Raw genomic sequence first — 12236 nt, 5'->3', positions numbered from 1 at the left:
AGTATTGGCTAAGGCATAAATAATTGTGATAATGTATAAACATGGTGCCCAGCCATTAAAAATGAGAGAGGCTAAATAAAGATAAAAAGTAATAAATATGAAATCATGCTTAGAATATTTGAACTTTGGAAACAAAATACACAATGAAAATCCAAGCATGCTGCAGATATCATTGTCGGAGAATCAATGTTTCAACTTCCATCACCTCAATCATTCAATTGTACTTAGAAAAAAAGGTTAACTTGATATTGATACCAGCACTCAAATGCTCAATTCTAGAAATTATCAAAATTATTCCTCTACTCATTTGCCTAATTGCAAAATTTTTCTAAATGCTTATTTTGTCTAAAAGGTTACAAAAAAAATCCCAACTTTTTTTTTTTTATTTAACAAAATCTTAAATTGTTTTTTTTTAATTATATAAAAAATCTCATTTTTCGTAGTTTTTTCAATCTTCTTATTTAAAAAACAATTTTTTTTTCTATTTCTTAACAAATCTCAACCATTTTTATATGATGTATATATATATATATGAAAAATTATGCTTTAGGGGCCATTGTTATTGATAACGGGCCAAATGTGCGGTTGAAAATTTCGGGATATATATATAACATCGTATAATCTATTCCAACTTCATTTCATCTACAACCCATATTAAAACCATAATAATTATAATTACCATTTTGATTTTTGAAATTTTAATAAGTTTTGTCTCTAACTTCTAATAGGGATGGTAATTAGATGGGTTTGAGATGGGTTATCCTAATTCCAATCTTACTTTGTGTGGACCCCACACTTCGCTCGTTCTTATTCGAAAGTGAAACTCGCTTTTTATTTTATTTGATGAAAATTTGATTTTTAGAAAAAAATTTGGAGTCGTCACTTATTTTTGTTTTATTTTTTAAAAGGAAAAACCAAATAAGAAAGAAAACCTTAAGTGTGACTCCTGAAGGAAAAAAACGGGTCTGTAAAAAACCAAGTCTAGGTCCGGGGGTCAGGTTACTTATTAGGAAGGTACGGTGGTGAGCCGTAGCACCCCTCTAAGCCTGCATACGTACGGCCTCTACTAAACGAATTGAGGAAATTATGGCAATTAATTAATTAATTATGGATACCAAAAAAAATAATCAATATACAAGTCATTGTGAGAATTAATATGCACAAAAATAATGATGAAATCTAATTACAAAAATACATAAAATAAATAATAAAAGAATTATGCAAAATGATTTATTGAATTAAATAAATAAAAGATATTAAAAAAAGTTTTAAAGAAATTTCAAAGGATTTTATTAAAAATGATTTTGAATTAATGATTTCCACTTATTTACTTATAAAAAGAAACAATTTATTTTCTGTATTCAATTTAAAAAAAAAAACTATTTACACTTATTGTATCAAAAGAATTCATTACAAAATTTCAATTTGGGTACAAAAATTATTTTTTACTTGCTATTACTAGAAAATAATGAATTTTTACAATTTTATTTACAAAAGTATTTAGATTCATTTTCATTTAAAAGAGTGATTTTTATAAATTATTTAAAATGACATAACTTTATTTACAAAAGAATTTTTAATTAAAAAAAATAATAAATAAATAAATAAATAATCTATTTCTAAAAATGACTTTTAATCCAATTTTAATTAAGTAAAAATAATTTATTTTAAAAAAACATTTTTTTGGACGATTTTATTAAAAAATAATTTTTGGGACAACTTTATTTACAAAACAATATTTGGAAAATTTTTGTTAAACAAAGAAATTTTTTGACAAATATTATTAAAAACAATTTTTCGAATTCTATTAAAAACATTTTTTTTTTGGATTTTTCTAAATACATTTTTCTGAATTTTTATAAATAATAAAAAAACTTTATTTTATTAAAAATAATATTTTAAAATTAGTATTTTATTAGAACATATTTACTGAATTCTTCCTATCATTTAAACAAAATTTCTAATTTGTTCGAACATAACAAGTAAATATACACAATAAATATTTACAAAAATAAAACCAAATAAGAATATGAAATAAAATATGTACCCAAATAAACTTACAACAAACTCTATGTCATCAATTCATACTCAGTCAACAAGATTGTAGAATGAGCTCATGCAAAAACAAAAATAATACAAATGGAAATATCCAGAGATGTATAAAATTCTAAACAAATATTTAAACCCAAATTCCAATTTCAAATTAGTCCCATAAATTTCACCAATTAAAAAAAGGTTTAAATTAACAAATATAACTCAACAAAAATATCTCCATGCCAATAATCATATTGCCAAATTTTCAATTAGGCCTAAATTTAATATCTCATAATTCAAATCTAATTTCACAACTAAAATTAAGCTCAATCTATGCTAACCCAATTCACAATCAAAACCAAACTCAATTTAATAAACAAATAACTAAATAAATTAAACCTAAAATCACAAACGGTACAAATCAATAATAATAATAATAATAATAAGTAAAAAAACATCAATGGCAAATCATTAGTGCTAAGTTGAAAAGCTATTACAAATTGTCATCACAATGTAAAACAAAATACAAGGAAAAGTCGTTTTTTTTTCCTGCATCCTGTGGCAAAATTCGAAAGGGAAAGCGTCTAAAACATGGCCGCTTGTGCTCCATGGTTCCAAAACAAATTATCTACAGAATTTTTCTGAAGCAAAAGTGAAAATTAAAAAATAAAGTGACATTTTCTCCTAAAGCAAACAGGAAAAGACACCACAAAAATTCCCCTAGCACCATGATGCTCAGTATAATAAAAAATGAAGCCCTAATTTATGAATCTTATTCTCTGTTTTTTTTTTTTTTTCAGAAAATATATCCACAAAGTATTTTCTGTTGAAACAAACATTCTCATAGAAGAAGAAGAAAAAAAATTCTGAAAGAAACCCACCTAACACACAATCTAAAAAAGAGAAGGCATGATTCTTTAAATACGGAAGTGTAAATGTTGAGCCAAATCAATAAAAGAAAATCATGGAAAGCATGCATAGAAGGAAACAAATAGGACAATAATCTGAAAGAAGCCAACATATCAAGATCCATGAAGCAGGGGATTAAAAGGGTAAAAAGGATTTGCAACCTTTAGGCCATTGTGTAAGTATCTTTTCTTTGAGAGATCCCACAGAGGTAGTTGGATTATACTTGTTTGGATCGATGTCGGTGCCATCAGCAAGTCTAAACTTAAGCTCAATCAGCTCTTCTCCCGCCATTGATGAGCCCAAAGAAGAAATAGTCGGGAACCTCGTGAGAGTTGGGGGGAGTTGCCTTTTTCCCCAAAAAAAGAAAAAAAGAAAAATGGAGAAAGGGCCCAGCAAATGCAGTCCGGCCTGGGAAAAAAATAAAAAAATAATATCAATCAAGAGCCAGAGGTATGGGTCTTGAACGTGGGAGGGTATGGGCAAGGGTATGGGGGTAGGTATAGGAGAGAGGAGAGAGAAGAGAGCAAGTGGAAAGTGGGAAGAGAACGAGGGAAAATAGGGAAAGAGAAATAAAATAAAATAAAATAAAAAGAAAGAAAAAATAAGATAAAATAAAATAAAATAAAATAAAACAAAATAATAAGAACTAAGACTTAAAATGTATAAATGAGCCAATAAAATAAAATGTAATCGGGTTTTAAAATCTAAGGACAAAATTGAGATCAAAATCAATATAAATTAAAAATGAAACAAATTTTGGGGTCTACACTTTGTTTATTTGAAATAATTCTTACTTCATTTAATGACCCATCCCAACCTCGTCATATTTATTTAAAATAATTTTCATCTCTATCTCAATTAAAAAAAAAATGAAATCAAAATAAAATAATGATGAGAGTGAAATTAAAAGCAAATGGAAATGAATCACACCACTTATGAGTGAGTGAGATTTCAATTCTTTTCAATTAGGATGTATTTTGATTTCCTAGTACAAGTTATTTTTAAAAATTTAAAACTAAAGACTTTTTTAGATAAATTGTTTTTAAAAATAATTTTTTATTTTGATTTTGTAAAAAACGCACATTGTAAATTCAATTTATATAATGTAAACTAAATTTAATCAACATTTATTAAAAATAAAAATAACTTTTTAATTAAAAATAAATTTAAAAATAAACAGATTTTAATAAAATATGAATATGAATATTAAGAATATAATGAAATCATAAATTATGTATATATATATATATATATATATAATAGATATTAATTTATTTTGTTAAAAATAAATAATAATAATTCAAGATTAATAATTTCTAATACTTTTTATATAATTTTATAAATATTATAAAATATGGATATTAACATCTTATAAAAGCATAATTAATTTATTTTATTAAAAATAAAGAATAATTATTCAAATTAATAATTGTTCATATTATTTTATTTTAAATGAATATAAAACAAATAAAATTAAAATTTTTAAGGTACAAATGAACCAATTTTTTTTTTATTATATGCATACATTTATTACTCAAACATGACATTTTGAATTATTTTATTTAATTATAATTAAATAATCAAAATTTTGAATTTCAAATTATTTTTAAACATTACAAATTTTATTAAAGAATTTAAAGCATTAATTATGTCTATTATTTTTTATAGTTATATATATATATATATATATATATATATATATATATATATATATATATATATATTTGAGTTTTAATTTTTTTTTAAAGTTATTATACTTATTAATAAATTTAATACAAAGTGTTACTTGATTTGAAATTCACTTTTTTTAGTGAAAAAAAAAAAAGAAGAACAGTTATCTATTTTATTTTATTTTAAAGAACAATAACTAAATAGTAGTATAAATTTTTTAAAATAATGTTGTTTTTAAATCACACGCCAAAATATATTTTTATAATTTAGCCAAAAAAAAACTCTTCAGGATTTTTTTAAATGAAAATAAAAAATTATTCCAAACTATGTGCAATGTGAGATTTTTTTTAAATAGATATAAAAATAAAAAATCATTTTAAACTAAATGTACGAGATATTATTTCATTTTCATTTCCTTTTTTTTTTTTTACCAAATTATCATTTCAACATTATATTTTTATATGCATTCAAATATAATAATTAATAGAATTACCAAATTCATTTATATTAATAAGTATGAAAACAAAATATTCATTCCCATTCTTTATTATCGCTTACCAAACATACCTTAAGGTAAATGAATGTTCTATGTAAATAAATATTAGTTGATATATGAAAAGAATATGGATAGTATGCGAAGGAATAATAACTATGGATTTTGGAAAAATAAAATAAAATAAAATAACCCATTAAAAAAATTCACAAATTAAACTTGATTTCAAAATAATACCCAATTTAGTGTCTTCACCCCGTAGACATCCATGTCATTAAATCATAGTTGGTGACTATGTTTTTTTTTTTTTTTTTAAGTGGTCACAACCATAGTGACCAAATACAACTTTAACTTTAAAACCATAATTGGAAATTACAACTTTGATTATTTAAAAAAAAAATTAAAATTGTAGTTAGTGAGAAAACAAAGGCTATGTTTAGTTAAGAAAAACACCCAAAATGGGGGGTGAATTGGGTTTTTAAAATCTTTTCAATCACAACAAAATTAAACAAAATATAAGCAAAGTAAAGAGATAGAGTTGAGAGAATTCAAACTCGGGTTTATAGTGGTTCGGCACTTCCTTGCCTACGTCCACTCTCCTCAACCTCCTAACCGAGTGAGGGTTCCACTAACTTGAAGCTTCAACCAAGCTTTCAATCTTCTTACACTTGGATTTCGGCTCCAATGGGCTCTTACACAACCTTTTCAAGATTCAAACCTCTTGAAGACTTTAACACTCGGATTGTTACAAGATATAATCACTCAACCTACCTTAAAGATGACTCAAAACAAGACAAGGCTAGGATGACAAACAAGAGTGCACTAAAGGATATGCAAGTAGTGATTTTAATGCACAATGAAAGAGATGAGAGCTTTTTGATAAAAAACAAGTAGGTAGGCTTTGAATGCAATTGTTCTCTTATCAATAAATGAAGTAGAGCTCTCAATTTATAGGTTTCTAAGCTCGGGAGTCAAAATCAGTAAAAGGCAACCTCGTCCGATCGAGCTAGGGGTTGACCGGTTCACTAGCCGTTGGAGCATTTAATGCATGACAGGTTACCATTGCCTCAACTGGTAAAGGAATCACCTCGACCGGGAAGAGAAGGCTACTGGGAGAGAGAGAAGGTTTTTAACCTTCCTCGATCGGTCCTCGACCGGACGACCTCAATCGGTCGACCGGTTACTCAATCGGTTGACCGGTTGGCCATAGCCTCAACCGGTTGAGCCTTTTTGGTCCTGAAAAACCTATTTTTGATTCCTTTCTTTTCTAACACTTAGGCAAGATCTTTAGGTAAATTATTAAGCCAATTTGAAACATTGCCTAAGGTAAATTAGTTAAAAACTCAGGTTTTAATGAAGTCGACGTTTTAAAGAATAAACCGAGTTTTCTAAGATGCATGAAAACGTATGAAAATCCTAAGTGCACTCATGCATTCATCTTACATTAGTTTCCTATGATCTCAAGTCTTCCAAGCGTCTCGATGTTATATCCATTTGGTCCTTTGATAAATTTTCGAGTTTATACCTGAGATTCTTAAACATTAAATCAATTAGTTATTTAACCATGGTTTGTTATCATCAAAACCCGATTAGGAGAACCCTTGGACTAACAGTTAGTAACCATAATTTTAACCTTAAAATTAAAATCATGGTTGATGATATGGTTTTAAACATGATTTTAAAAACCATAGTGACCAAAGCCTTAGTCATTAATTGTTTTAATAAATTAAACAAAACTATTTTTATATCAAATTAAAAATACCAATTATTTATTTCATATATTATTTTATTTTTTAAATGATCATATAAGTTTATTAACCACTTATATATTTTTAATAAATATAAAATAAAAATAATATAATAGATTTTAAAAAATAAATGTAAATATATCAAATGAAACGTATAATTTATATATATATATATATATATATATATATATATATATATATATATATATATATATATATATATATATATATATATATATATATATATATAATTTAAGTCAAAATCAATTTATTTTTTTAAAAATAAAGTTAAATATTTTAAATAAAATAACATAATTTTATATATAAAAAAAATTAAGTCAAAATCATTGTCACCCATCATGACTTAAAATCATAATTAGTGGTCATGGTATTTGATTTTTTTTAAAATAATAAAAATCGTAGTCATTAATTACTATTTTAAACTTAAAAGTTAAAATTATAGTCACTTCAAAAGAAATTCAACACCGTAATGATCGACAATAATTTATGACGTGTGTCGACTATTGTACATGCATGCATTTAATGTTCTCTACTCCTACATGTGCTATCTAGTGCTCATGTACGTATGTATTAATTCAAGGTACCATTGTGTTTTGAGCCGGTTGGGCCAAATATTTGCTCCATTGATAAAAAAGATATAATATATCAAAGTATAAGTTTTTTTTAGTCTTTATTGCACGTTATTCATGGAATCATAATAATTTTATTTTAACTATTTAGATTTATTTATTTATTTTAAACTTCTTTTTTATAAATAATTAAAAAGTAGTATTATTTTCTATTTTAAATTAAAAAAAATTACATTAAAAAACTATTTTAAAAATACTTTCTAAAAAACTAGTAATATTAAGTCAAAATCATTGTCACCCATCATGACTTAAAATCATAATTAGTGGTCATGGTATTTGATTTTTTTTAAAATAATAAAAATCGTAGTCATTAATTACTATTTTAAACTTAAAAGTTAAAATTATAGTCACTTCAAAAGAAATTCAACACCGTAATGATCGACAATAATTTATGACGTGTGTCGACTATTGTACATGCATGCATTTAATGTTCTCTACTCCTACATGTGCTATCTAGTACTCATGTACGTATGTATTAATTCAAGGTACCATTGTGTTTTGAGCCGGTTGGGCCAAATATTTGCTCCATTGATAAAAAAGATATAATATATCAAAGTATAAGTTTTTTTAGTCTTTATTGCACGTTATTCATGGAATCATAATAATTTTATTTTAACTATTTAGATTTATTTATTTATTTTAAACTTCTTTTTTATAAATAATTAAAAAGTAGTATTATTTTCTATTTTAAATTAAAAAAAATTACATTAAAAAACTATTTTAAAAATACTTTCTAAAAAACTAGTAATATTAAGTCAAAATCATTGTCACCCATCATGACTTAAAATCATAATTAGTGGTCATGGTATTTGATTTTTTTTAAAATAATAAAAATCGTAGTCATTAATTACTATTTTAAACTTAAAAGTTAAAATTATAGTCACTTCAAAAGAAATTCAACACCGTAATGATCGACAATAATTTATGACGTGTGTCGACTATTGTACATGCATGCATTTAATGTTCTCTACTTCTACATGTGCTATCTAGTACTCATGTACGTATGTATTAATTCAAGGTACCATTGTGTTTTGAGCCGGTTGGGCCAAATATTTGCTCCATTGATAAAAAAGATATAATATATCAAAGTATAAGTTTTTTTTAGTCTTTATTGCACGTTATTCATGGAATCATAATAATTTTATTTTAACTATTTAGATTTATTTATTTATTTTAAACTTCTTTTTTATAAATAATTAAAAAGTAGTATTATTTTCTATTTTAAATTAAAAAAAATTACATTAAAAAACTATTTTAAAAATACTTTCTAAAAACTAGTAATATGATTTATATTTTTTATATTTTCTTTTTGAAAAAACATTTAATTAAAAAATGAAAACTATTTTTAAAAAAAAAAATTGAAAACCTTGTTTAATACTAATTTTTATATGAAAATAATAAAAATAATTAAATTTCATTAATTGATTATCTATTAAATTTTATATGAAAATTTTTTATCCTTACTTATAATAAGAGTAAAAAGATTCAATATCTTTAAAAAAGAGAGAGAAAAAAAGAAGAAGTTAGAAATGAGTAATACTTAATTGGGAATAGAAAAGGAAAAAAAACACAAAAAAAAAAAAATTGAAATTTACCTCACTATGGGCTTATGTAGGGGTTAAGAGTATTTTAGGGATTAATGAAGAATAATATCCTTTAACTTAATTTTTAGACTTTATTTGGATCTTGAACTTAAATATGCATGATATATGGATCTTTGATCAATTTTTGGGTTCAGCCGACGGAAAACATAATTCTCCCTTAATTCAAGCATTGGACACTCATTTTGAACTATTTCAATAAATTTATTAATTTATTTAAATTTTCTCCTTACTTAAACAACTTTCAAATCAAGCAACATCTGATTTTTTCAATTCAATTTTTAAAATAATTTGAAATTTAAAAAATTAGTCTTAAATGATTATGTCGATTTTTCTTGTACATGTAAATATAATTTTAAATTTTTTTTATTAAATAAACAAAATTAAAAAATTCAAAATTAAGTAAAAATTAATACTTTAATTTTTTAATGAGTGAAATACTTTTTAAAAATAAATTAAAATTTAAAAATTAAGTAAATTAATGTCAAAATTTCATAAATCAAACTAGTATTAAGTTTAGTAATTTTAGATTAGTATTGGCCCAGGAAATCCTGGTATTTAATTAATTTAAATTTTTAGTATTTTAAAAGTATTAGACCCAGAAAATTTTGTCTTTTAAAATTTAAAGTAACCTTTGAGGTTGTTGATTCTATTTAATAGATGTATTTATTTATTTATATTTATTTGTCCATCATTTTCACTGCGTTGTGGTCAGGCACTGTCGGGCGCAAAAGCGACGTACAGAACGCTGAATCTCTCGCCTTTGAAATCTCTATAATAGTTCGTATCCCACAGAGTTCACTGCTCATTCTTTCTTCATAGTTGCAGCCGTCCAGGTATACAAGCATGGAGAGCTCAAAGCCTCACGCAGTACTCCTAGCCAGCCCTGGTTTGGGTCACCTCATCCCCGTCCTGGAGCTCGCCAAACGCCTGGTAACCCATCATGGCTTCCACGTTACTGTCTTCGCAATCGCTGCCTCTGCGTCACCTGCAGAATCCCAGTCTCTCGGTTCTGCTGCCAGTTCCAAGCTCCTACACGTAGTTGAACTTCCCCCAGCCGACATATCCAGCCTAGTTGATGCCGATGCAGCGGTCTTTACTCGGATTGTTGTCATGATGCGCGAGACCATACCGAGCTTCCGGGCAGCCATCTCCGCGATGAAGTTTCCTCCTTCGCTTATGATTGTAGACTTTTTTGGATTTGAAGCGCTTGAAATACCAGAATTTGATATGCCCAAGTACACTTTTGTGCCTTCAAATGCGTGTCTTCTGGCCCTGACGTTGTATGTGCCAACTCTAGATGTGGAGGTGAAAGGAGAGTATGTAGATAGAGCAGAACCGCTTCAGTTACCCGGTTGCAAACCTGTTCGGCCAGAAGATATGGTTGATCCGATGCTGGAGAGGAGGAATCAGCAGTACCTCGAGTACATGCGCATGGGAGTTGGGATCACTAAGGCTGACGGAATTCTGTTGAACACATGGGAGGATCTGGAACCCACTACGCTTAAAGCCCTAAGAGATCACAAGGCAATGGCCCAGTTCGCTAAGGTACCTATCTACCCCATTGGTCCACTCACAAGGCCGATCGGAAAAGAAGAAGCGAGGAGCGAGTTGTTGGATTGGCTAGACCTTCAACCCGCTGATTCGGTTATTTATGTATCTTTTGGGAGCGGTGGAACACACTCATCGGAGCAACTCGCGGAGTTGGCGTGGGGATTGGAGCTGAGCCAGCAAAGGTTCATTTGGGTGGTCCGCCCGCCCATCGAAAACGATCCATCAGGGTCATTTTTCACAACAGGAAAGGGAGGGGGTGAGCACCCATCAGATTACTTGCCAGAAGGGTTCCTGACCCGGACCAAAAATGTGGGAGTGGTGGTGCCGCTGTGGGCACCACAAGTGGAGATCCTCAGCCATCCATCGGTGGGAGGATTTTTATCTCATTGCGGGTGGGGTTCCACATTGGAGAGCATACTCAGTGGGGTGCCGATGGTCGCATGGCCGCTCTACGCAGAGCAACGATTGAATGCTACCATGCTGACGGAGGAGCTGGGAATTGCAGTCCGGCCGGAGGTGTTGCCGACAAAGAGGGTGGTGAGGAAGGAGGAGATAGAGAAGATGGTGAGAAAGGTTATGGAAGAGAATCATTCGAGGGAGAGGGTAAAAGAAGTGATGAACAGTGGAGAGAGAGCTTTAAGAAAGGATGGGTCCTCCTATAACTCACTCTCACAAGTAGCTTCCGCTGCAATTTCCTTTCATAAGAGTACAGGAGCCCCGTGAAGCATTGCCGTTAGAATTTACCTTATCAGTTTGATGGTGTTTTAGCGTGTGGCTCATAATGGGGAAATAAAAAGGACCAAATGTTGGAGTCGAACGACGGTTTAAGGGTATTTTTTGAATTTTATTATATATTTAAGAATTAGTATAAATACCTTTTTATGTAATCCTAATTTTATATATAGTAAAAGTCTTCTTTTCCGTTCCTATGGACGTAGACAATCCGTTGAATCACGTTAAATTTGTATGTTGTTTTTTTATTTTTCTCTAATTTCTTTACTAGAAATCGTTACACTAAGATCAATAAATGGTTTCTTTGGTGTTGGTGATGAAATTGTTGTGGTTTTCATTTTTGAAGGTTTGTTGTTTAGTGAATGGAAAAAAAAAATAGTTACGATTCCTTTCAACCTAACATAAGCCTAACATATATTGGTTTATTGGGTTAAGGGATAAGATATAGAAAATAAGATAAAATACAAATGCACATGTCATATTACTGCTAGATTGATTGGAACGTTTGATGCGTACCTCTTTAATAGTGTAATCGAACCTGAATGAATAATTTCGATCATCTCTTGGGTGGTCATCAATAATTAATCATGGATTAGGATAAGATATAGAAAATAAGATAAAATACAAATGCACATGTCATATTACTGCTAGATTGATTGGAACGTTTGATACGTACCTCTTTAATAGTGTAATTGAACCTGAATGAATAATTTCGATCATCTCTTAAGTGGTCATCAATAATTAATCATGGGATTAGTACAAGATATAGAAAATAAGATAAAATACAAATGCACATGTCATATTACTACTAGATTGTTTGTAACGTTTGATGCGTACCTCTTTA

General features: G+C 28.0%; 1 protein-coding gene across 1 annotated transcript; it reads left to right on the top strand.

Moving 5' to 3' along the window:
• The first annotated feature begins 9899 nt into the window (after positions 1–9899).
• LOC117933133 (anthocyanidin 3-O-glucosyltransferase 5-like) lies at positions 9900–11614 on the top strand. Its single transcript, XM_034854527.1, has one exon. The coding sequence runs from the start codon at positions 9953–9955 to the stop codon at positions 11381–11383; it is 1431 nt and encodes a 476-aa protein (XP_034710418.1). The 5' UTR covers positions 9900–9952; the 3' UTR covers positions 11384–11614.
• The last annotated feature ends 622 nt before the right edge of the window (positions 11615–12236 follow it).

Source organism: Vitis riparia, chromosome 16 (genome assembly GCF_004353265.1).
Source record: "Vitis riparia cultivar Riparia Gloire de Montpellier isolate 1030 chromosome 16, EGFV_Vit.rip_1.0, whole genome shotgun sequence".
Classification (NCBI taxonomy): domain Eukaryota; kingdom Viridiplantae; phylum Streptophyta; class Magnoliopsida; order Vitales; family Vitaceae; genus Vitis; species Vitis riparia.
The sequence above is the reverse complement of the archived record's forward strand: the minus strand, read 5'-3'. Positions and strand labels throughout refer to the sequence as shown.